Source organism: Elephas maximus, chromosome 1 (assembly GCF_024166365.1).
Source record: "Elephas maximus indicus isolate mEleMax1 chromosome 1, mEleMax1 primary haplotype, whole genome shotgun sequence".
NCBI classification, from domain to species: Eukaryota; Metazoa; Chordata; class Mammalia; order Proboscidea; family Elephantidae; genus Elephas; species Elephas maximus.
In genome coordinates this window covers 133,957,604-133,985,579 of record NC_064819.1, presented here as the reverse complement: position 1 = coordinate 133,985,579, position 27,976 = coordinate 133,957,604, and the positions used below count along the sequence as shown (strand labels likewise).

The 27,976-nt window shown below is 36.7% G+C and overlaps 1 protein-coding gene across 5 annotated transcripts in view; it reads right to left on the bottom strand.

Annotated features, from left to right (window-relative positions):
• The window catches only part of SMAP1 (small ArfGAP 1), a 207,306-nt gene that overhangs the window by 126,005 nt on the left and 53,325 nt on the right, over positions 1 to 27,976 (bottom strand). For all 5 annotated transcript variants that reach the window (XM_049895294.1, XM_049895303.1, XM_049895313.1 and 2 more), the window contains exon 2: positions 4,173 to 4,306. In XM_049895294.1, coding sequence (XP_049751251.1) covers positions 4,173 to 4,306 — 134 coding nt within the window. The remainder of the gene's footprint in view (positions 1 to 4,172; positions 4,307 to 27,976) is intronic.

The following is a 27,976-nucleotide window of genomic DNA, read 5'->3' as shown; positions in this document are numbered from 1 at the left end:
ATAAAAATCAAAATAGATTTGTGCAGGCAAATCATTTTCTTTTAAGAATAAGCACACAACAATTCTAATAGAGCTATGAATATGGTAGATGGCCTAAAGATTCACAGACACACACACACACACACAAGGTGCATATATAAATAATTGATATATAGTATCAATTGATAAATAACCCTACATTTATAAGCTTATACTTGCAACTCTACAGTTATATTTTACAAAGTCACCCAAAAAAATTTTTTTTTGTTTTTTTAATTTAATAGCTTGATTGGGCACAGAAACTAAATCACATTTCCACATTTAGTAGTACAAGGTCTCAAAAAGATTGCTATTGTTGTTAGGTAACATTGAGTCAGTTCCTACTCATAGCAACCCCGTGTATAACACAACAAAACACTGCCCGGTCCTCCACCATCCTCACAATCGTTGCTATGTTTGAGCCCACCGTTCCAGCCATTATGTCAAACAATCTCATTGCAGGTCTCCCTCTTTTTTGCTGACCCTCCACTTTACTGAGCATGATGTCCTTCTCCAGGGACTGCTCCCTCCTGATAACATGTCCAAAGTCCATGAGACAAAGTTTCGCCATCCTTGCTTCCAAGGAACACGCTGGCTATACTCTTTCAAGACAGTTTGTGCGTTTTTCTGACAGTCCACAGTATATTCAACGTTCTTCGCCAACACCTGAATTCAAAGTCTTCCTTACTCATTGTTCAGCCTTCACATGAACATAAGGTAGACTGAAAATACCACAGCCTGTGTCAGGCGTATATTAGTCCTCAAAGTGACATTTTTGCTTTTCAACACTTTAAAGCGGTCTTTTGTAGCATATTTGCACAATGCAATACATTGTTTGATTTCTTCGCTGTTGCTCCCATGGGTGTAGATCGTGGATTCAAATAAAATGAAATCCTTGACAATTTCAATCTTTTCTCCATTTATCATATTGCTTACTGGTCCAGTTGTAAGGATTTTTGCTTTCTTAATGTTGAGGTGTAATCTATACTGAAGGCTGTAGTCCTTCATCTACATCAGTAAGTACTTCAAGTCCTTTTCCCTTTCGGCAAGCAAGGTTGTGTCATCTGCTTATCACAGGTTGTTAATTAGTCTTCCTTCAATCCTGATGCCACGTTCTTCTTCATATAGTCTAGCTTCTTGGATTATTTGCTCAGCATACAAATTGAGAAAGTATGGTGAAAGGATACAACCTTGACGCACACCTTTCCTGATTTTAAACTACACAGTATCCCCTTGTTCTGTTCAAACAACTGCCTCCTGGTCTATGTACAGGTCCCTTGTGAACACAATTAAGTGTTCTGGAATTCCCACTCTTTACAATGTTATCCATGATGTTATGATCCACAGAGTCAAATGCCTTTGCATAGTCAATAAAACACAGATAAACATCTTTCTAGTATTCACTGCTTTCAGCCAAGATATATCTGTCCATCAGCAATGATACCCCTTGTTCTTCATCCTCTTCTGAATCCAGCTCGAATTTCTGGCAGTTTTCTGTCGAGGTATTGTTATCTTAAACAAAATTCTACCTGCATGTGATATAAATAATGCTGTTCGATAATTTCCACATTCTGTTGTATCCTTTCTTTGGAATGGGTACAAATATGGATTGTTGTTGTTAGGTGCCATCAAGTTAGTTCCAACTCACCAAAACTAAGTATCGTATTTGACGATTAGAAACATGATCATCATGACATGTTAGGGGTGATGATGAGAGAAGGCAGAGTAGAGCTTACTGCAGTAAAAGTATTTGTCTTCCTTCTATAAATAAATACCTCCCAGGCATTTCTTATATCAAAGAAATGAATATGAATATGTCACACTACAACATATTGTGATCATCATATTTCCTAATCTGAATTAAGAGTCAAAGTTAGCAGGAAAGGATTCCAAAAGGTAGAAATGTCATGTATACCAAGACTACAGTCTAAGAGGACAGAAATCGGTGCAGCGGTTGCTACCAGAGGAGTTGACTGGAAACTGGCATAAGGAAACTTTCTAGGGTAATGAAAATGTTCTGCGTTTTCACTGGAGGTATTAGTTACACAGTGTAGATATTTGCTAAAACTCACATCTGTGAATTATACTCTATAATTAATTTTTTTTTTTTTTTTTTAAGTAAAAAGATTAAAAAAAATGTCATGGTATAAAAAGAGTGGATTTCTGGAACATACCTACTACCACAGGAAACGGGATACAAATAAGATTTTTTTCACTCAGTGAGGGACAACCTCAATGGACAGTTGATATGACCACCCAACTATTCAACTCAAAATGCCCTAATATCCAATACTACTAAAATGAGTTATTTTTGGCAAATATTCTCAAAAAGTAACTTTATTTTTATTCAATACTACTACACAATGGATCATTTTGTCTACTTACTCAGTAGTACATTTAGCAACCAATTCAATTCATCACAGCAGGTTAACTAGGAAGCTAAATTGCCTAAGATCAAAAAGATATTCAAGGCAGCTATACTGAAGGTTTTACATAATAAACAGATGCAGCACTAATGCCATTAGTAACTAACAAACCCAGTGCCAAGCTAACATCAACTGAGTGCTTAAAATGTTCCAGGTATTGTTCTAAATGCTCTACCCATATTTACTTATTTGATCCTCATAGCAATGCAAAGAAATAGGCACTATTACTATTTCCATCTTACAAATGAAGAAACTAAGGCACTCTGAGCTTAAATATCCTATCAAGATCATACAAGTCTAACTCCAGCCATCTAATACTAGAGATCACCTTCTTAATCATGTTGTTCTATGCCTCCCTAGAGTCACTTGTCTTGAAAGTTTCTAGGCTAAAATAAAGGTTGTGCTGTACAGTATGGAATTCAGTATCTTGCAGTACACCTGTCACCAGTGAATCAAAGCCCTCTGATGGGGAAGTTCTGGTCTAAGCCACAGAAAAAGAATAATTGCATTTCAGTCTCAAGGCAGAACAACCAACTCAAATAACCTTCTATCCACAACTCCTCTCAATAGCCTACTTGAGAAAAATAGTATTTTTGGAAATCTACTTGAATTGCACAGGGATTCCATGTTTTGTCTTGGTTTGAAATGAACTATTGAAAAGGCAATCTAGTTGGGGCCTAGAATGTTTTGTACCTCCGTAATCCACTGCAAACACAAAGTTACATCTTCCGATAACGCTTCATGATTTCTTGAGGAATACTTAACCATCATGAAATCTGTTACCACATTTACTACAGAGATGTTATTAAGAGCACTGCCTTACATGAAATGTTTCAAAAAGCTCTGTTTCCTTGATAGAACTAGAATGTTTTTTCCTCAATAATCTTGAAAACAAATAAAGGATCATAAAGGCTCAAAAACCTAATTTGAAACCACACAAAACTGTTTGACTTTATAGCCTCCATTCTATTCTTTCTACTCTCACCTCAGCTCATCCAGACCAATTTCTGTGTTTTTATTTTCTTGTGATTCTGGGTATATATGTGTAGCACTGAGATTCAACAACATATATTTATGTATTTAGGCTTCACACTGAAAAGTAATTTCAAAAGGCGCTAGATGAAGTGGTATAATTTCACTGTGAATTATAAAACAAGACCACTAGAAAAAGTCATTTTTATACTAGCAGCCAACCTTGAGAATTATAAAGTAAGATTTTGAGAATTTACGACTGTCATAATAGAAAATTGGCAATTCCCTAAAATTCCAAATTTATTTCTAACAAAGCTACACCTCTCTAAAGAAGTCCAAATCAGTCATTAGAACATTTGTTCACTAGGCTTTCTTCTACCAAGTAGATCCTGTCTGAAAATCAAGAAAACCTCTTTATCTTTACTACTGCTCCCTCTACTGACAGGAAAACAAAACAAACTATGGAATTACTTGCCAAATTTCATCAATACAAGAAAAAGAAATTTATTCTTCAAAAACTACTAAGTCAAAATTTTAGATAAAACTAGATATTAAAAAAAAAGAAAAAACTGACTTTACTATAGACCCAAGAAGAAATAAACATCTGAATTGACAATTCAAATACTACTCAAACTTTGTATGTGGCACATGCCATTTTACACTTCTTTTCAATGTTAACTCTCAGATGCAAGGAAGGTTAAAGATTTTACATTCACTTTAAATATTTTAAATAATTTCTTGGTAAGAAAAGTTTACCTGTATCTGTTCTGGTGTCCATTGGTCTAGGTTGACTGACTTGACCCTAGATATGTGCACCCCAAGATTTCTATGGATTCCAGCACATCTGATACAAATAAACACACCAATGTTCCAGGAAGCCCATCGGGGACCTAATTAAGGAAAGAAAACAAGGGAAAGCTGACATTAAAAACTAAAATAAGCATCACGGCAGCATATTAGAAGCATTTTGGGGTTTTATACAATTATGACGGAAGGTTACAGAAATTACACTCAAATTTTCAAATGGTACTGACAGCTGCTTGCTAACGAGAGTTGTGTCTTGGCACTGTTTATAATCTCCTGCGCTGGGTGGTAAGAACACAAATTTTGTTTCAGTAGCATGCAATATTTTCACATATAACTTGTACAATTAACAAAATAAAAGTGGAAAAGTAAAAGTAACATTTTTGGAATTATATCAAATATTCAGAAGCTTGTACCTAACAGATTTCTTTATATGTACAGTAAAAAATAACAATATAAATCAACCTTAAGAAAATTTTACATAAAGGAAAGTAAGACAATCTACAAAGCAGTGTTAAAGTCAGTAATTAGAATGCAACAAAACTAATCACATCCCAAAAATTTTCCTTTATTACACAGGGGGTAAATTATGCACATATAACTTACCACAAAATATTCTGCTTTTAAATTGGAGAAATGACATATATAAACTGACAAACATACTTTAAACATCTGTCTGATGGCTATCAGTGCCAAAATGAATTAGAAGCCAAAAGGCTTGTATTGTCAGTCTGTTCTGCCACCTTGAGCTGTATAAATAACAACTGATTAGTAACCACCACAGCAACAAAATTCTCATATGCTAAACAGGATTGTTTGCCCCCAACGCTGAGGAAAGGCTTACAAACGGAAAATATTCTGAAAGTTTTAAAGCACTACTTAGTGCTAGTTATTGTCATATTCAGAAACTTTGAAAAACCAAAGCAAGCACAGTTCTCTTCCTCCTCTAGGGAAGGTTCTACACTGGTCTACAAAACAAATTGCAGGGATTGCTTTTTTTCCCCTTAAAACAAAATGATTTCCCCGGAATACCTGATAGACCAATATTCAAATACAAATGGAGACTTTTCTCTACTGCATAATTTTCCTGATGCAGCAAATATGTGAGTGGATTTAATTAATTAATTAGGAAGCATCATTTACATGTGATAGTAACTGATCTTCCAGGTAAAAAGCTGGAGCACCCAATACAGTGGTGCTTTTTTATAACAAAGGATACTAAAGGGATTAAAATGTGTAAAAGCACTGTGCTAATAATAATGCCAGCAGTCACAGAAAATGAATAGCTATATTATTGGAGCAGATGTTAGATGTAATTAAATTCTCAGTGATGTTTAGGTGTTATACACTTAAGGTTATAAAAACCATTTTATTGATCCCTGCAAAGAAAAAAGAAATACACCATTACTTATGGAAAACTTTAACTCCAACCAATGTTTACCCATTGATACAATAATGTCATTTTGTTAATGTGTGTTTTCTTGGAATACAACCACTATTTCTTAACAATATAGTTAGAAACACCCCCAAATAGACTTTTAAGAGCCTAACCAAAATTACAAATGAATTATCCACTCTACTGAATTAACCTTATAAATTTACTAAAACTGCCAACACAGTAGTTGCTCAACATGGTAGGGGTTCGATTATTGGTATGAAATCCTCATTTTCACTCAATAAACTATTGAGTACTTCCCAATTCTGCACCAAGTAAGTGCTCTTAAAAAAGACCATGGGCAAAAAGTCAAAAAGCTAAAGCTCCAGACTCAGAGGCCAGGCCAAGCATAAACTGGTATAATCACTTAGAAAATAATTTGGCAAAATCTAATAAAGTTCTAGATGAATATATACCCAATCCATTTATTCATATGCACACACACCATACCATAGAGCAGGTCACAACAGGCAACAATTAGTCAATTTATTCTCAAGTTTTTTTTTTTTTTTAAAGAGAAAAAAATAGGAGTACATCACATGAATACACTCTTGCAAAACTCTAAAAATTAGTAACACACATATGTACATATAAACTGAGTCATGCTATAGAATATTATTTTTCTGGGTCATGGTCAAAAATGACTGAAAAACAACGTGAAGAATTTCACACATAGTCAAGAAGCAATGTACAAGAATATTTATAGCTGAATGATTTATAAAAAGATTGGAAATAACCTAAATGCCCACCAGTACGATTTTTCTCTCCATACAGCGATTACAGAACAGCGAAAATAAACTGTACATATCAATATAGATGAACCTTAAATATAATGTGGAGTAATCAATTTTAACATAGTGTGACACGTTAAGGGCAATAAGGACCTCAACACAGGAGACTTGAAGTCTGCATTGGGAAACATTCAGGTCTCCTAGAGGAGGCAAAGCCTGAACTGAAACTTAAAGGCAGAGTAGTAGGTGGTGAACCAAAAGCTCAGCAGCTCAAATCCACCAGGCGCTCCTTGGAAACTCTATAGGGCAGCTCTACCCTGTCCTGCAGGTTTACTATGCATTGGAATCCACTCAACAGCAACAGGTTTTTGTTTTTGTTTTTTTTTTGAGTAGACAGCAGGGACAGAAGATGCCAAGACACACAAAGGCAAAGGCGGGGAGGGGAAGAGTGGAATGGCAGAGGTCTTTGGCATACCTGAAGAGCAGAGTGTTTGGAGTAACTTTCAAGAGCTGATAGGAGGGGACCACATAACAGAAAGCCTTGTATGACATATTAAATGGCTTGCCATGGCTCACCCATTAACGAGGTCCCTCACACTTCTTCCAAACACTTCTTCCAAACACTTCATGCCACTCCCACTCACCACACTATGATTTGTTGTTGTTAGATGCCACAGAGTCGGCTCCAACTCACAGCAACCCATGTGAAAGGGTAGAACTGTCCCAAAGGTTTTGTAGGCTGTGTCTTTTCCTGCCTCCATGACTTTACACTTGCTATTCACTCTGACTAGAATGTCCCTTCCTCAGCTCTTTACAGGGTTGGCTCACTCTCCTCTTCTATGCCTCAGTTCGCATGCTGCCTGCTTGGAGACTTCTTGGACTACTCTAGCTACGGTTGCCTTTCCAGTTACTCTCCACTCACTCTCACCACCTGTGAACACTTTTAACATTCTGTGATTACCCTGTTTAGCTGATAACCTATTTAATCTCTCTTTGCCCATCTCTCTTTCCTTATCCCTCTCTCTCACATATCACAAAGGCAGGAAGTCTAGTTTACTACCATTTAGCACAAATCCCAGATATTTACGAGATACTCAAATCTTTCAAATAAATGACTGAGATCTTCAAACGTAATGAAATACTTCTATATACAAGATCATGCGGCCAAATGTAATCAATGTCAATGAATCATACATGTAAAAACTGTTAAACTGGCAAATGTTTTGCTATGTGTATTTGTACCACAATAAAAAAATCATGTGGCCAATATTTAGAATAACATGTTTAGAATATAAAACCTTGGTAGATTAAAGAAATAATAAATCTGTCACCCAATGTTTTTGTGAACAGAAATTTGGAACGATCATAAATATTAAACATGGGAATATATGCAATATGTATTCACAGGAAAACTGCACTAACTAAATGCTATCAATAGGCTTCACCTCATGATAGATGCTTCCTCACTAAGTCTCCAGTCTGGCTTCTTCATATCCCTGCCAAAATGATGTCCGTGAGAAGTCTCAACAGTTAATGTTGGCTTTTTCATGTTTCAACTCAGTTGCAGGGCCAACAAAGAAGTTTATATTCCTTCACACAAGTTTATTAACAGCCTCATGTGCTAGACATTGTGATAGGTGCTGGCAAGATGCCACAGGGAGCAAAATGACATAGTCCTCAGCCTTGTGGAACCTGGCTTCTAATGGAGCACACGGATTATTAATAATCACATACACACAAAAAAAAAATAGAAGAATATAAAGTGTCAGAAGAATATAAAGGAGAAATATTTGCTGCTGTGGGAATGTTTAATAGAAAAATTTTATCTAAACCGAAAGATCAGAAAAGGCTTCCCTGAAGAACTGATGCTTGAACTGAGACCTGAAAAAAAAAAAAAAGAACAGGAATTAATCAGGAAAAGAGGGGTGGGAAAAAGTTGCAGGCTAAGAGAACAGCATGTTCAAAACTCCTGTGCAAGTAACTGAAGAAGGGCCAGTCTGGCCAAAGCGTAGATGGCTGAGAGGAACAGAACTGAATGGGGTATGAACGAGCCTAGAGATGCAGGCAAGTGCCAGACCATGAGGGGCTCATAGGACATGATAAGGGCTTTGGTCTTTCATCTTAGAACAAGGGAAAGCCATTAAAGTGTTTTAATTGTGTGTGTGTCCACCAAATTTTCATTTTGAAAAGATCGTTCTTGTTGTGAGTTAAAGAATTAACCAAAGTGCAGCTAAAATGAGTGTAAGTGAAAGAGAAGCAATTCAGAAACTCAAGTTAAGGGATGACAATGACTTGGATGAAATGAGAGTGACAAAAATATGGAAAAAAGTTAAAGGATTCAAGAAATATTTGAGAGATGAAACTGGCTGGGGTGGTGACAAACTGGATATGTGGAGGAAGAAGAAAGAGGGAGTCTTCTCCGTTTTCTGATTGTTTCACTGGATGGATGGGTAGTGGTACATTTCACTGTGGCAGGGATGGCTGCAAAAAGATCAGATGTTAAGAAGTTTCAAATCACTAGCATCTCCAGCTTTTCAGGCACCCCTCAAAGAAGTTCCTATTCTCTGGGCCACTCTAGGAACCTGTTGCTGTGCAAAAATTCCAATTACATGGTCCTTGAACTCCAATGAGGATATGGAGTTGAATGCTTTAAACAATTTTAGTGCTTTTTTAGTCCTGTTACCTTACCCAGAGAGACTAAAAAGCATTTCAAAATCCTATAAGACTATAAATCCCAATGCTACATATATAAAGAAAAATCATTTACTATTGAACACCGCAACCCCAGTGGCACCGCGGTTAGGCATTCAGCTGCTAACCAAAAGGTCAGCAGTTCAAATCCACCAGCCACTCCTCAGAAACTCTACGGAGCAATTCTGCTCTGTCCTATAGAGTCACCATGAGTCGGAATCAACTTGATGGCAACAGGTTAGTCAACGTTTAGAGTAACACTTAAGGTATTCTTCATCTCAACAGAGTATTAATAACTCAAATTTCATAATTTTATAGCAAATGTCTTTCTATACTTTTTAAAGATAAATATTAAAATTTTAATTTAATACACTTTAAAGAATATTAATGAAGTTACAATCAACATGACTTTCTTTAAGAGCTTAAACACATGTAGCCTGAAAATCTGAAGAACATGTCAATATGAATTTATGGCAGTTTAAGGGGATGTGTTTCTTAACAGAAATTAAAAAGTATTTTTTTAAGATAATTTGTCACTTTAATTCCCCTAAAAAATTGTCTCAAAGGAAACACAGGTCTTTGCTTTATGTTTAGGCAGATACCATGAGACAACACGCCCTAGTCAAAGTGAATGGTTTTTAGATCCCTGTTAAACTACTAACATCACAGTTTAACTGTCCTACTGTCCTCCCTTTTGTGGAAACATGAGTCGATATATACCTGTGAGATATTAAAATCATGTAAACAGTCAAAAATCAGTTTATATAATCATCCTGCTGAAAGGGCAAGCTACCAACAAGTAACTGCAGACATTTTAGGAGCTCTCCCTTTCTGCCCTCAGCCTTTTCATCTACATAACCTTTATGCTTTGTAACACTGAAAAGATGAAAATACCAAAAAAGTTAAAGATATGAAGTATGTATTTATTACTGTTAATTAAATATGTTAAACAGTTGCCTATAGAACACTCAAGTGATCTACAGTATTCATTCAAAAAATATGAAGCAATCTTTAATTTTTTCCCCCCAAATTACCTTGCTAAGTTTTAGCATCAAGGTCAATTAAGTGTTCGGTATTGTGTCAGGCTGTTTGGAATAGTTTGTGCAGCAGACCTTATTTTTTCCTATCAGTATAGAAGCACTACGTATGAAACACTACTGTCAAGTACTGTGCAAGAGATCCCGGAGTAAACTGGAAAAGGCCAGTGAGAAGGCACTACATTCACTGTAAATTGATTCTTCTCTTTACAAAAGCTGGTCTGAAGTAGCTATTTGTTACCTAAATTTTTTGTCTGATAAAAATTTCCAGTTATTAACAGAAAGTGATTTATTTGGCCCCCTAAAATCATGTAACTCATTCCGTTAAACAAAATCACAGGGTCAGAAAATAGTTTCTCCCCTTACCAGTAAAAAGAACAACTGAACCATCCTTGACAAATGATTACCTTTTAAGCCCACAAGAATATTAATAACCTCCACTGGAAGCTCAAGACAATATTTAACAACCCCAACTTAAAAAGACAACTTTAGAGCTAACTTAAATCCTTCCTGCTATAATTCAAGACTATTCTTTCTTTAATTACCCTCAGTAGAAATGGAGAACCACTATCTTCCATTTAAATATAACTATATATACTGAAATATGAAACTTCAATTCCTGGCACTGAATATATGTTAATATCTATATAATCATGTCCATACATACGGAATTCATATTCCATAGCTTACTCATCATCGAATGAACATTTCTGTGAAACAGGTGTTAAAGTTCTGCCCCATCCACCACTCTAGTTCTCCTCTGATCCAAGGAAGAGCTTCCATGCCAGCTACACAGACCCAAGGCTGGAAGGATAAAGTGCACCTATATAGGGGGTTCCAAAATGCTACTAACGTCAAGGTGATGATTACTGGCAGGATTTGGTAATAATACCAAACTTATATCAGAATAGCTAAAAAGGCCAATAATCTGCCACTCAAAATCATGAAGGCTCATAAGTATTGATTTAACAAAAAAACTAAGTACCTACTATGAGCCGGCAACCACAACTGTTAAGGCTGATTGAGCAGGCCTCAACAAAAGTTAATTTAGGTGCTTCCAAATCTATTCTCTATCTAAGCTCTGATAAAAGTTAAATCATTAGATTAATTAATCTAAAATAATGTGATTCTTAAGAAAGGCAACAGGTCATACTGAAAATAAATGGCCCATGTGACAGTTTTTATACAAAGGCAAAATACTACAAAAACTCTTAGCCTTAATGAACATTTTGATAAAAGATTCTTTAGAAGAATCCTGATCAAAAGGGGAGAAATTCAGTACAGAATTTCAAATTCTCATGGGCTCCAGACTTTCTGGAGCCACGGAGGCTGGATGAACCCCTGAAACTACTGCCCTGAGATAATCTTTTTAAAACTTAAACCAAAAAATGTCCCCTGAAGTCTTCCTAAAACCAAATAATATTTTAGCTTAACTAGTAAAAAATATACGCCTTGAGCATTACGCTCACTTAAGATCTATCGAGGGCACTGGGTTGGTGGGTTTTGAAGAACTATAGATAGCTCGAAAGATTAGATAGGAACCATAGGGGGTAGTGAGTTTATGTTAATGAGGAAGGAACAACTCAGAAAAGGAGGGTGAGGATGGTTGCACAACTTGAAGAACATAATCAATGTCACTAAATGGTATATGTAAAAACTGTCAGACTGGAGTATGTTTTGCTATGTATATTCTCAACAACAACAAAATAAATAAAATTTAAAAAAAAATCTTAAGGTGAAGAAGATTAGAGGTAAGGGCAGGGGAGTAATGCCTTGGAACATTGTCATCCCCACTAAAAGTTTGTTTCAAAGAAATTCTGTTTTGAAGCTTACACAGAAATCTAAAATAGTTACAGATAGATAAATAGCTGGAGAGTTTATTTTGGCAGTTAAGGTTCAAACTAAGAAGGTTAAAGAAATGCACAGTCAGTTCCAGATTACTACCCACCAATCTCTTGAGAGCTTTTGCATCACAACTGGGGATATTATGAAAACGCTGATTTTGGTCCTGTAGCCCTGGAATGACACCTGAGATTCTGCATTCCTAACAAGCTCTCAGGGGTGCCCATGCTGCCATCTATAGACCATATTTCAACAGAAAGGTTCTAGATTATTCCTAACAAGGTCTTCAACTCCAGTAGGTGTTCCCTGACATCCAGTATACTTCCTGATCCATTTTCATTATTCTTCCTAGATATGTGACTGAAGCTACGGAAATTATTTTTAACACACTAAGAATCCAATTTGCTGAAGAAAAAAATTAAAGTTTATTTTGAATTCAAATATTAGGTTTATATCACTAAAAATAACACAAATACATTAGCATCAACTAAACTAATGTTTGCAAACTCACAATGACAATCACACTAAAGCAAAACTGCGATTGGACCTTTTCTGCTCAAGTAATAGAAAAGAAGGTGTTATTCTGGCCTCTCTGATGCTATGCCCTCGACTAGTATCAACAATCATCAGCGAATACCTCCGGAGCACTACCAATCCAAACATAATGCATTAAAGGACTGATAAATGCAAAGGTAGTAAGAATGGAAATGACCAAATGTGAAACCACCAGGAAGAACGAACAATACTTACCGATGGTGAAAATACAGTGATAAGATACATCTGCAAGTTTTGCACCTGGAATTCAAAGCATAAAGGTACTTGCAGAGTCAGAAAACTTTGCAGGGAGATCTCTTAAATGTTTAAAATGACAGTGACACATCAAGATGAAAATGTCCAGCAGGCAATTGTGAATATAGGACTGAAGTTCAAGCTGGAGATATAGATGTGAGCACCTTCTTGGAGACAACAGTTGCAACCACAAGAACAAAACGCAGAGTATTAAATTTTAGGAAGCAACACAAAACCAGTGCACAGGAGTCCGGAGTTTTAAAGAAAAGATGGTCAACAGTGTCAAATGTTTCAGAGAGGTCAAGCAGAAGAGAGCTAGGAAAGAACTTCTAGGTGACGTAATAAGAGGTCACAGATAATCTCATAGAGAAAAGGAGGGAAGAAGAGAGGAAAAGATAGAGGGAGAGAGGGAAGGAATTCATTCATTCTGTATTCCCTTACCAGATTAAACTATCTTCACCATTTCACTCTCGGACTCCAAACCTTTAACATGGTTTTCTATTTTCAGCTATACTACTTTCATGACCATCTATAAACTTAATCCTTCTTAAATCAATTTTATTTTGTACTATTCCAACATATATATTGTGGGAGACAATCGGAACAGATGTCTTGCTTTCCCTTGGATACAACTCAATCTCTGTCTTGGCACTTTCCTACACACTATTCCCCTTGCCTAGAATGTTCTGCCTGTGATCATACAAACCATACCCCAATCCTTGAGGCCTGACTAAAATCCTAACTTCTCCATGAAACCTTTTCTTATGATCACACCCCTTGATTCCCCTTTCCTACAAATGTTGACAGCACAAGCCAGTTTAACACAATATGCTACAATTGACACTTGCTGAATTATTCAAATATAATTAGTCTTCACTCCTAGAATAGACGGTAAATTCCTCACTGTCTCTATATGGCCTTCTGCATCACCTACGGTGAGAAACAGGCAACTTAATAATCCGCTGAGTCCAATGACCTGATCAAATACTCAGATTCTTTGATTCCTGGAACAACTGATCTACTATAAAAAAAATTTTTTTTAATCAAAAACTGTGGCAGACAGAGCAATTTGGCTAGACAAAGAAATAAAGGGCATCCAGATTGACAAGGAAGAAGTAAAAGTATCTCTATTTGCAGATTACATGATCTTACACACAGAAAACCCTAAAGAATCCTCAAGAAAACTACTGAAACTAACAGAACAGTTTAGCAGAGTATCAGGTTACAAGATAAACATACAAAAATCAGTTATATTCCTCTACATCAACAAAAAGAACATCGAAGAGGAAACCACCAAATCAATACCATTCACAGTAGCCCCCAAGAAGATAAAATACTTAGGAATAAATCTTACCAAAGATGTAAAAGACCTATATAAAGAAAACTACAAGGCACTACTGCAAGAAACCAAAAGGGACCTGCACAAGTGGAAAAACATACCTTGCTCATGGATAGGAAGACTTAACATAGTAAAAATGTCTATTCTACCAAAAGCCATCTATACATACAGGGCACTTGCGATCCAAATTCCAATGACATTTTTTAATGTGATGGAGAAACAAATCACCAACTTCATATGGAAGGGAAAGAAGGCTCAGATAAGCAAAGCATTACTGAAAAAGAAGAAGAAAGTGGGAGGCCTCACTCTACCTGATTTCAGAACCTATTATACAGTCACAGTAGTCAAAACAGCCTGATACTGGTACAACAGGCACATAGACCAATGGAACAGAATTGAGAACCCAGATATAAATCCATCCACGTATGAGCAGCTGATATTTGACAAAGGCCCAGTGTCAGTTAATTGGGGAAAAGATAGTCTTTTTAACAAATGGTGCTGGCGTAACTGGATATCCATTTGCATAAAAATGAAATAGGACCCATACCTCACACCATGCACAAAAACTAACTCCAAGTGGATCAAAGACCTAAACATAAAGACTAAAACAATAAAGATCATGGAAGAAAAAATAGGGACAACCTTAGGAGCCCTAATACAAGGCATAAACAGAATACAAAACATTACCAAAATGACGAAGAGAAACCAGATAACTGGGAGCTCCTAAAAATCAAACACCTATGCTCATCTAAAGACTTCACCAAAGGAGTAAAAAGACCACCTACAGACTGGGAAAGAAATTTCAGCTATGACATCTCTGACCAGCGCCTGATCTCTAAAATCTATATGATTCTCTTAAAACTCAACCACAAAAAGACAAACAACCCAATCAAGAAGTGGGCAAAGGATATGAACACGCACTTCACTAAAGAAGATATTCAGGCAGCTAACAGATACATGAGAAAATGCTCTCGATCATTAGGCATTAGAGAAATGCAAATTAAAACTACGATGAGATTCCATCCCACACCAACACGGCTGGCATTAATCCAAAAAACACAAAACAATAAATGTTGAAGAGGCTGCGGAGAGATTGGAACTCTTATACACTGCTGGTGGGAATGTCAAATGGTACAACCACTTTGGAAATCTATCTGGCGTTATCTTAAACAGTTAGAAATAGAACTACCATACAACCCAGAAATCCCACTCCTCGGAATATACCCTAGAGAAATAAGAGCCTTCACACAAACAGATATATGCACACCCATGTTTATTGCAGCTCTGTTTACAACAGCAAAAAGCTGGAAGCAACCAAGGTGCCCATCAATGGATGAATGGTTAAATAAATTGTGGTATATTCACACAATGGAATACTACGCATCAATAAAGAACAGTGACGAATCTGTGAAAAATTTCATAACATGGAGGAACCTGGAAGGCATTATGCTGAGCGAAATTAGTCAGAGGCAAAAAGGCAAATATTGTATAAGACCACTATTATAAGATCTTGAGAAATAGTATAAACTGAGAAGAACACATACTTCTGTGGTTACGAGGGGGGGAGGGAGGGAGGGTGGGAGAGGGTTTTTTACTGATTAGTTAGTAGATAAGAACTGCTTTAGGTGAAGGGAAGGACAATACTCAATACATGGAAGGTCAGCTCAACTGGACTGGACCAAAAGCAAAGAAGTTTCTGGGATAAACCGAATGCTTCAAAGGTCAGCGGAGAAAGGGCGGGGGTTTGGGGACCATGGTTTAAGGGGACTTCTAAGTCAATTGGCAAAATAATTCTATTATGAAAACATTCTGCATCCCACTTTGAAGTGTGGAGTCTGGGGTCTTAAATGCTAACAAGCAGCCATCTAAGATGCATCAATTGGTCTCAACCCACCTGGATCAAAGGAGAATGAAGAACACCAAGGTCACACGATAACTAAGAGCCCAAGAGACAGAAAGGGCCACATGAACCAGAGACTTACATCATCCTGAGACCAGAAGAACTAGTTGGTGCCCGGCCACAACCGACGACTGCCCTGACGGGGAGCACAACAGAGAACCCCTGAGGGAGCAGGAGATCAATGGGATGCAGACCCCAAATTCTCACAAAAAGACCAGACTTAATGGTCTGACTGAGACTAGAGGAATCCCAGCGGTCATCGTCCCCAAACCTTCTGTTGGCCCAGGACAGGAACCATTCCCGAAGACAACTCATCAGACATGAAAGGGACTGGACAGTGGGTAGGAGAGAGATGCTGAAGAGTGACCTATTTGTATCAGGTGGACACCTGAGACTGTGTTGGCGTCTCCTGTCTGGAGGGGGGATGGGAGGATAGAGAGAGTTGGAGGCTGCCAAAGTTTTCACAAAAGGAGAGACTGGAAGGGCTGACTCATTAGGGGGAGAGCAAGTGGGAGTACGGAGTAAGGTGTATATAAACTTATATGTGACAGTTTGACATGATTTGTAAACGTTCACTTGAAGCTCAATAAAAGTTAATAATTAAAAAAAAAAAGAACGTAAGGAGGCAGGGAAATTAGATTAATGGAAAATGGAACAACCAGAATGGAAACAATGAGAATGTTTGTGCGTTGTGAAGAATTTAACCAATGTCACTGAACAACTTGTGTAGAAATAGTTGAATGGGAACCTAAATTGTTGTGTAAACCTTCACTGAAAATGCAATAAAATATTATTTTAAAAAAAAAATGGGCAAAGGATACGAACAGGCACTTCACTAAAGAAGACATTCAGGCGGCTAATGGATACATGAGGAAATGCTCTCGATCATTAGCCATTAGAGAAATGCACATTAAAACTACGATGAGATTCCATCTCACTCCAACAAGGCTGGCATTAATCCAAAAAACACAAAATAATAAATGTTGGAGAGGCTGTGGAGAGACTGGAACACTTATACACTGCTGGTGGGAATGTCAAATGGTACAACCACTTTGGAAATCGATTTGGCACTTCCTTAAAAACCTCGAAATAGAACTTCCATATGACCCAGCAATCCCACTCCTCGGAATATATCCTAGAGAAATAAGAGCCTTTACACGAAAAGATATATGCACACCCATGTTTATTGCAGCTCTGTTTACAATAGCAAAAAGATGGAAGCAACCAAGGTGCCCATCAACAGATGAATGGATAAATAAATTATGGGATATTCATACAATGGAATACTACACATTGATAAAGAACAGCGATGAATCTGTGGAACATTTCATAACATGGAGGAACCTGGAAGGCATTATGCTGAGCGAAATTAGTCAGATGCAAAAGGACAAATATTGTATAAGACCACTATTATAAGATCTTGAGAAATAGTTTAAACTGAGAAGAACACATTCTTTTGTGGTTACGACAGGGGAGAGGGAGGGAAGGTGCAAAAGGGGTATTTACTAATTAGACAGCAGATAAGAACTACTTTAAGTGAAGGGAAGGACAACACTCAATACAGGGGAGGTCAGCACAACTGGACTAAACCAAAAGCAAAGAGGTTTCCTAAATAAACTGAATGCTTCGAAGGTCAGCTAAGCAGGGGCAGGGGTTTGGGGACCATGGTTTCAGGGGACATCTAAGTCAATTAGCAAAATAAAATCTATTCAGAAAACATTCTGCATCCCACTTTGAAGAGTGGCATCTGGGGTCTTAAACGCTAGCAAGCAGCCATCTCAGATGCATCAATTGGTCTCAACCCACCTGGATCAAAGGAGAATGAACAACACCAAGGACACAAGGTAATTAATTACGAGCCCAAGACAGAAAGGGCTACATGAACCAGAGACCTACATCATCCTGAGACCAGAAGAACTAGATGGTGCCCGGGTACAACCAAAGACTGCCCTGACAGGAACACAACAGAGAACCCCTGGGGGACCAGGAGAACAGTGGGATGCAGATCCCAATTCTCATAAAAAGATCAGACTTAATGGTCTGACTGAGACTAGAAGGAGCCCGGTGGTTATGGTCCCTAAACCTTCTGTTAGCCCAGGACAGGAACCGTTCCCGAAGCCAACTCTTCAGACATGGATTGAACTGGACAATGGGTTGGAGAGAGATGCTGATGAGGAATGAGCTACTTGCATCAGCTGGACACTTGAGACTATGTTGGCATCTATTGTTTGGTGGAGAGATGAGAGGGTAGAGGGGGTTATACGCTGGCAAAATGGTCATGAAAAGAGAGACTGGAAGAAGGGAGTGGGCTGTCTCATTGAGGGGAGAGTAACTGGGAGTATGTAGTAAGGTGTACATAAGTTTTTATGTGAGAGACTGACTTGATTTGTAAACTTTCACTTAAAGCACAATAAAAATTATTAAAAAAAAAAACACTGTGGCAGAAATTGTTGCCTTCACTTATCCATTCTGCCATTCTTCCTTTTAGTAGTAGAAGCCCCTGAGTTTTAGCTGGAAACATGCCTGCGCAGATAGAATTCTCAGCCTCCCTTGCAGCAAAGTGTGGCCAAGTGATTAAGTTTTCACCAATAACACATGAGCAGAAGTAATGTTATGCTAGAGTTAAGGCTGTGTTCCCATGGCCTTTTCCTCAAAAAAAAAAAAAAAAAAAATTTTTTTTTTTTTTTTTGTTTATTAGTTGGTAGATGGGGGAAAAAATGAGCCTGCTATGTTGCATTCCTGCTTTCAAATCTTCTGGGTATATACCTAGGAGTGGAACTGCTCAGTTATGTGCCTTTTCTAGATTTAATTTTTTTTAGGAAACTCCAAACTGTTTTCCACAGCAGCTGCAAAATTTTATATTCCCACCAGCAATGCACAAGTGTTCCAATTTCTCCACACCCTCGCCAATATTTGTTATCTTCCATTTTTCTGGTAACTGCCATCCTAGTAGGAGTGAAGTGGTATCTCAATACGGACCTGATGTGCATTTCCCTAATGACTAACGATGTTGAGCATCTTTTCACGTGCTTGTTGGCCATTTGTGCATCTTCTTTGGACAAATGTCTATTCAAGTTCTTTGCCCATTTTTTAATTAGGCCCATTTTAATTAGTCTTTTTCTTGTTGAGTTTTAAGAGTTCTTTATACATTATGGATATTAAACCATTTTCTGATATGTGGTTTCTAAATATTTTCTCCAATTCTGTAAGCTGTCTTTTCATTTTTTGGATAACGCCCCTTGATATTTAAAAAAAAAAAAAAAGTTTAATTTTGATAAAGCCTCTTTTTTAAATTCTTATTCATGCTTCTGTTGTTATATCTAAAAATCCATTACCCAGAAGAAGGTACTGAAGCTTTACCTCTATGTTTTCTTCTAAGAGGTTAGGTTCTTATATTTAGGTCACTTATCCATTTTGAGTTCATTTTTATATACAGTGTGTGGTATGGGTATAGATTCATATTTTGCATGTGAAAATCTAATTGTCACAGCATCATTTGTTGAAGAGACTGTTCTCTCCCCACTGAATGGATTTAGCAGGCACCCTTATCAAAAATCAACTTGCCGTAGATGTTATGAGTTCATTTCTGGATCCTCAATTCTATGCCATTGGTCTATTATGTCTATCCTTATACCAGTATCACATTTCAATTGCTGCAGTTTTGTAGTTAGCTACATATAGCTTATGTCCAGTAATAATTTCAAATACGCAGACTATGTTCACAAATGCTCTTGACTCCAATCTATAGGTTTGCTTATTTATGTGACACTGCCCTTCATTAGTATTTTAAGTCTGACAAATAAAAAATGTATCCCTGACATTATTGAGACAACTGATGAAATGTGAATAAGGTCTATAAATTAGATAATGGTATTATGATCAATGATAATTTACTGATTTTTGATATCTATACTGCAATTATGCTAGAAAATGTCCTTGTTTTTAGGAGGTAACAATGAAGCACTTAGGGGCACATGGGAATCTGGTCTATAGCTTACTCTAACACAGTTCAGAAAAAAACTAATGTGAGTATGTATGTTTATATATACATGGAAGAGAAGGTAAATACCATAAAATGTTAACATTCAGACAACACGGACAAATAGTAGGGGAAGCATACTGTGTTAATAAACTCACTGCCATAGGGTCTATTCCGACCCACAACAACCCTACAGGACAGGGCAGAACTGCCCCAAAAGGTTTCCAAGGCTATAATATTTAGGGAAGCAGACTGCTTCCACATCTTTCTCCCATAGAGCAGCTAGTGGATTTGAACCACCCACCTTTTGGTTGACTGCCAAGTGCTTTAACCACTGCGCCACCAGAACTCCTTCCTGTGTTCATTGTTCCCTTCATTTCAATATATGCTTTCATTTTTAAGAATAAATACTAAATGAGAATAGTAGAATACTTGTTTTATAACCACTCATGGCCATTCAAGAAGACAACTATAATTTAAAAAATTAAGACAAAAAGTTTATCCCTGTATTCACACTTCACTGACCATCAGCTTCTTCATCTGAAAAGAGAAATACCACCATCTTCAAAAATTCAGGTGACCGCTATCAACATGAAATGAGAAGGTACACATAAAAACACTCTGTTTTTGTAGAACTAACATGTCCTTTTCACTCTCCCTTTTCTCCGTGCCCTATATGTTTCCTTGCTTATTTCATCTACTGCTATTAAGAAACAACTAGAAAGGAAATGAGAATGTTCATGTATTGTGAAGAACGTATTCAGTGTCAATGAACAACTTGTGCAGAAACTGTTGAACAGAAACCTAAACTGCTGTGTAAACCTTCACTAAAAACACAACAAAATATAATTTAAAAAAAGACTCCATGAAACAATCTTTTGACTCTAAAATCTATCACATTTCCTCAATCATTCAATCCCATTGACAATACAGCAATTTAATAACAGTTTATTAAAGGGAAATAAGCCAACCCACCACCGTTGAGTCAATTCCAACTCATAGCTACCCTGTATGACACAACAGAACTGTCCCATAGTGTTTCCAAGGCCATAAATCTTTACGGAAGCAGACTGCCACATCTTTCTCCTAAGAAGCGGCTGGTGCATTCAAACTATCCACTTTTCAGTTAGCAGCTGAGCACTTAACCATTGCACCACGAGTGCCCCCCTTTAAAGAGAAATAGCACATAAAAAGTACACACTTCTCAAGATCAGCAAAAATAATTCTTACAACTGAGGAAATGTGGTATATCTGCAGTCTTGATCTCTTCTCTAGTTGTCAGATTCTTATATCTAACTTGGATATGAAAAGCACCACCAATCGAACACATCCAAAATGGAATTTGTCTCTCCGCTACCACACACACCTGCTATTCCTGACTCCCCCAACTTAGCTGGTGGTAGCACTATCCACCTCATCATTGAAGGGAGAAATAAAGTTATTCTAACTCCACTTTTTCTTTCACCATCTCTACCACCCAAACAAGCAAATTTCCTCACGATTTTATCTTCATTTCCTTTTTTTTTTTTTTTCAAATCCATGACTTAACTTCATTCTAGCTGGACCTCTGCCTCAGTTCAGGATCTCATCAGCTACCACTAAGGGCAATAGACCACTGTAATGTCCTCCTAAATACTCCTGGATCCAAACATTCCTTCTCAGATTTACTAACCTATCAGATAAAGCGCAATTCCCCTTCGCATCACTTATAAGGCCCTTCACAATCAGCTTCATCTACTTCCCTGGCCTCATCTTTTGCTAGTTCCTGCTCATACTTCCAGCAATAGCAAAATATTCTTAAGATTTCTTATAGCTGCTTCATTTTTCCATTTTATATTTTATCTTTTCATTTTGTTCATTCTTCTGTTTCGCTCTAAAGTTCCTAGCAGTACTAACTTTCTGAAAACCTTAAAACGATTTATGTACACATTCCAAAAATGCACAGTAGAGACAAAATTAGGAAATTCTCTAACTCAGGAGCCTTGTGAGAAGAAGAATAGCACTAGAATAATGAAGGCACAATTATCAGAAATACAAGACTGGTCTGGGCCCATTGGCCAAAATTAAATGAAGCACCGCACGAAGAATCAACGTAGGCTCAAGATACGTCTACAAGTTTAAGACACGGGGAAGGCTACATATAAACACGGTTACAATGAAAGAAATTTTTAAGTTGGAAACAAAAAGAAGATTGTATATTTATCTACCCTGGTATCACAGACCAAGAAAATTAAGAAATGATGGCAAAGGAGCTTGCAGGGAGGGGAGCATTAATAAAATAGCATATGTCAGTTACTGTTTTATAAAATTTGCTGTGGAAATCACTGTGAAAATTCATATAAATTTTCCATTCTCCATGAACGCTAAATAGATATGTAAGATAAACTTACTGAAATTAATATTATCTTCTAAAATCTTCAAGTGTTTAAACTAATCTTTTAAGAGGATAGACCCAGGCAAGATGAGTATCAATCTCGAAAGACAGTGCCCTAGTACAGTATGTTTTAACAAATAGTCCTAGTTCTATCTGAGTTGGGTACATCCAGAAAGTAATTCATGTAAAAATGTGATTTGAAAATGTGTTAGATTAATATGTCTTTAACTTTAGGTTTTAAACGTCTATTTCAAGTTTGTTTGTTTTTTTAATGCCAAAATAGTTCATTTTTAAAAACTAAGGATTTTGTTTTGTTTTGGCCAAAGCAATAGTAAGAGGCAAATAAGATCACACTCTCAATGGCTTTCGGAATTGACTTTCTACACACTCAATTCCACCTACTACTCCTTGTAACTTAAAAATAAAATTGTCAAATGAGAATGTTTTTACTTAGCATTGTTAAGTTCAACATCCTTTGTTATCAAAATAATAAACGATATATTTTTTTAATAGACAAATCATAAAATTCTAGATAGTGGCTAGAAGCAGACACAATCAGAGATGAAACAAATTTCATTCACCTTAAGTTAAAATTGTTTTCCTTAATTTTATTCACTTTAACGCTGAAATCGAGCTCAAATGTTACATTGTTTTTAAAAAAAAAAACCTTGTGACAAAAATATGGCAAAGCACCATAAATCCGAATCCAGTACAACATAATTAGAATAGTCACTTAAAGGTAGTCTAATAACACCAGAACTAACCTGTAAGACACAAAAATTACAAAAGAAACTATTATGTCAAAAGTAGTTTAGAAACAAAAAACTACTATTTGTAAGATCACAGGAGAATCCCAAAACTACAAAGAAAGACTGTCATGGATTGAACTTGGTCCCCCAAAAATATGTGTCAACTTGGTTAGGCCGTGATTCCCGGTATTGTGTGGTTGTCCTCCGTTTTGTGATTATAACTTTATGTTCAAGAGGATTAGGGTTCATTTGTAATACCCTTACTAAGGTCACAACCCTGATCCAATGTAAAGGGAGTTTCCCTGGAGTGTGGCCTGCACCACCTTTTATCTTACAAAAGATAAAAGGAAAGGGAAGCAAGCAGAGAGCAGGAGGACCTCATACCGCCAAGAAAGAAGTACTGGGAGAGCACGTCCTTTGGACCCCGGGATCCTGCATGGAGAAGCTCCTAGTCTAGTGGAAAACTGACGAAAAGGACTTTCCTCCAGACCTAACAGAGAGGGAAAGCCTTTCCCTGGAGCTGACACCCTGAATTTGGACTTCTAGCCTTCTAGACTGTAAAAAAAAATAAAGTTCTGTTGTTAAAGCCATCCACTTGTGGCATTTCTGTTATAGCAGCACTAGATGACAATATAGAAAACAGCTATAGTCCTAATATTAAATTTGATAATTCTAGAAACTTTATTTTCTAATGGTTTATTTACTATATCCTGGGCCTCAACTCAATTATCCCACTTCTTCTTTCATTCCTGAATTCTAGATCCCACTATTTATTATTTGAGTATATATTACTCATAACATAAAGTGATTCAGAAAAGGGTGTAGACATCTTAATTTGGATTAATAGTGAGCGCCATCTAGCGGTAAAATAAGTTTTCTTTTCTTTTTTTAATTTTTCCCATTTGTTTAAGGACATTTATCAAACACAAATGTTATTAGTTGTCATCGAGTAGATTCCAACTCGCAGCAAACCCATGTGTGTCAGAGTAGAATTGCGCTCCACAATTCTGTGTTTTTGAGATTGTGCCTTTTGAAAGCAGATCACCAGGCCTGTCTTCTGAGATTTCTCTGCACTGAGCTTGCACCGCCAACTTTTTGACTACTAGTGGAAGTCTTACCTGTTCGTGCTACCCAGACAAGTCTATTAAATATAAATAGATACGGCTATATCACTTTAAGTTTGAAATTATTTCAAGTGTACAGAAAAGCAAAAAGAGTAATAGCCATTATAATTTGAGCAATAATATGAAACTACTTCAACTCTTTAACCTCTATTTTAAGCTAAACTCCAGTGGTTTACCACATCATCTACCGAGCTGTCAGGTGAAAACATCTCTAAGCAACAGATTAATATGCTATCTCTAATCCACATGAAACTATGAGAAAAAGCAAGCTCAAAAAATGCAATGTTAATAAATAAGATCTTCATTAAAAGGAAAGAATTACTGGTTTTAACTTAAAATGGAAATCTACTTGTGGGGGAAAAGAACCATTTTTTTTTTTTACTATAAAATTTTTTTGTTTGTTTTTGCCACCAGAATACAAATTAGTAGTTAGACAGATTTTAAAAAGCAGACACAAGAATGAGAGATATGAAGTAAAGAAAGCCAAAAGTGAGTTACTGTTGTATGAAGTCAGAGTTGTCAAGAGTTTTTTTCAAACTGCAGATAATGGCCGATTATAGGTCATGAAATCTAATCTGAGGTAAAGAGAACAGAACGGCGTTCAACAATACAGTAAGAGTAATGCCCAAGTAACATTTCTTTCAGTCATATGTATGTACATACATACATATACACATATGTACATACTGAGTCACCAAGTAAATTTGTTTCTCAATATGTCTCAGAGACAAAAATATTTCAGGTCACTGCTCAAAAAGGATGGGCCCTGCAGTCAGGCAATTTCAAGTTCATAGGTTAACTCTACCACTTCCTTGTTGTGTGACTTTGGACACCTTCCCTAAGCTTTAGTTTTCTTGTCTGTGAAATGGTGCTAAAAACAGAAACTAGATGGTAGTGGTTGCAGGAAGCATTACATGAGATAATGTACGTAAGATACAATGTCTGACACTAAGTTCCTGGTAGCTACTATCCTCTGAAAATTGGCCTAATGGTTAAGACTTTTTATTTCAAAATGGAAGCACTAAGACTTAGATCATATAAAACAAAGACAATAAACTCCAACAATAAATGTTTCTTAAGCAAATCAAAATAAGAGGCACCAAATTTGTTGTCAAAATCTTGACCAATCACCAGGCCAAGAATGATAAAGTTCAGTGCCTCTCTCTCCTTTTTAGTGTTTCTAACTGTCCCATTATCTAAAAGCTTCCTCCCTTCTTAACCATGTGCTATTATTCTGCCCCATTTGGGTCTTCATCCCCTGGTAGAAATGACAAACCACCATACTTCACGGGATTGTAACGGATCTTGAGTTCACATAGTAGTGGTCCACTGAATGCAGAACAGCTCTTCTACAAAGAAAAATAATTCAGACACTTAAGACAATGGAACTGTAGCCAAATTATCTGATCTCTCTAAACCTAAATTTCCACAATTACAAAAGAGGGAGAATTCGTCTACACCTTGTGCCCAAAAAAAAAAAAAAAACATTACCTTTGAGTCGATTACGACTCATAGCAACCCTATAGGACAGTGTAGAGCTGCCCCACAGGGTTTCCAAGTAGCGGCTGGTGGATTTGAACTGCCAATCTTTTGGTAAGCAGCCAAGCTCTTAACCACTGTACCACCAGGGCTCCTACACCTTGTAAAAGGGTCCTTTAAAATTAAACTACATGAAATATATAAACATAGTAAGAGCACTATATACATGTCAACTCCCCTTCCCTTTACTGACAAGGCCATTCTATGACTCCCTAAATACTTCAAGTAATAAGATGCTCCCTTCTTGCAGCCCACCCCAATCCTGTGCAATTACGTTTTTTAGAAAATAATTTCTTATACTGATATGAAAATGCCAAGAGTTCAAAGGCAGAAAAGATCATGATGAGATGAAGTAATTGGAAATAGCTTCATTCAAAGGCAGCTTCATGAATGCAGTGTAACTTTGAACTGGGCCCGAAAGATGGATATGATTTAGATGAACAGAAAAGACTCAGAGGTTAATTGTTTATTCATTCATTCATTGACTCATTCATCAAAAATGTGCTATATACATACTATGTGCCAAGAACATTCTAGCTGCTGGAATCCAGACAGGGAAATAAAACATTAAAAGTCACTGCCCACATTTACTATACATCCCAGCAGAGCAAGGCAGACAGACAAGTTATAAAATACACAGGATACCAGACGGTGATAAACGCTATTGGGGAAAAAAAAAAAATTAAGGGAATAAGGAGATAGGAAGTGCTGGGGGCAGGGGAGGGGGGAGGGAAAAGCTGTTTTAAATACAGTGATCAGGGAACACCACACTGATAAAGCTGCATTTGAGCAGAGGACTAAAAGAGGGAGATGTTAGCTATGCAGATATCTGGGGAAAGAGGATTCTAGACAGAAGGACTAGCATGTGTAAAGGCACTGAGGCTATTCCAGTAGGTCAAATTCATGCACACACTTAAAGGAAGAAACACACTGTATGTTTTGTGGACAGCAAGATGTATCTAATTCTAAAAGAGAGCAAAGGAGAGTAGCAATAGTCAAAACACAGGCTGAAGACAGACTGCAGAGAGCACTGACTCCCAAATATGTTTTAATACCATTTTGCTCTTTTAAGGACTATCTGGATGAGGTCAAAGTGATAAGAATAACTCGAAATATTAAATAGGAACCTTAGGGGGCAGTGTGCTTATGTTAATGGAGGAGGAACAACTCAGAAAAGAACAGTGAGAATGGCTGCACAACTCGAAGAATGTAAGCAATGTCACTGAATTGTAAAAGTATAAACAGGTGAACTGGCGTATGTTTTTGCTGTACATACTCTCAAAAACAACAAAATTAAAAAATTTAATTTGTCATAATACTACTAGCAATGAGAAGTCACTGAAGTTTTGAGCATGCCAGTGAAATGAATAAAATCAAAGTTTAAGGTATATAATCAACAAATAATCAACTTCTTCAGAGTTTGTGCCTAAGTTTACTAACTGCACATTAACAAAAAGTAACTTGCTTTTTCTTAGATGCCAGCTCAATTAATTCCAACTTTCAGCTTGATGTGAGAAAAAATAATCTGAATAGTTAATGCCTCTATATGTTAGAACTGCTGCTTTCAAAAAAAACCTGATACAGAGAAAATGAAAAACTGTTCGCTAAAATGAGACTCTAAAATAACTATACAGTTCAACTACTTTCTTGTCTTTCAAGTTCACAATGGAGATAGTCGACCAATTTCATTTCATGTTTTTGATATAAGTAATAAGCCAATGAAGCCCTGATAAATCAATTTAAACAAATATTCCTGTGGAATATATTAGACTTGTTTACATTTTTTGCATGAAGAATAAATGAAAAGACTAAGCCAAATTCTCTATCAGCTTCCATGCAGTAAGTTATAATTATGTAAACAGATGTTTTCAATAGTACAAAAGAGAATGAGATTATCTTTGAAACACGGAGCTTTAATAATATGCTGGAGTGTATAATCAAATGTTTTCATTCAACTTGAGAAAAATCTGTAATATCATCAGTCAACGAAATAACATCAAGTTTAAATACACAAGACACATCATATACAATGTCCTCTATAAAATGATTTAGTCTTCAGAGAATGGGAGGGATTAATTTGGGGGATTAACCTGTTTTACATAATTTAGTCAGCAAAGTCAGGGTTTCACTGGAACAGTGGGTAGTAGGAGTATCAATAGTTCTGTCATTCTCTCCTATGTTGTGTTAGTTACTATAAAAGCCAGTATTACATGAAGATAGATATCTT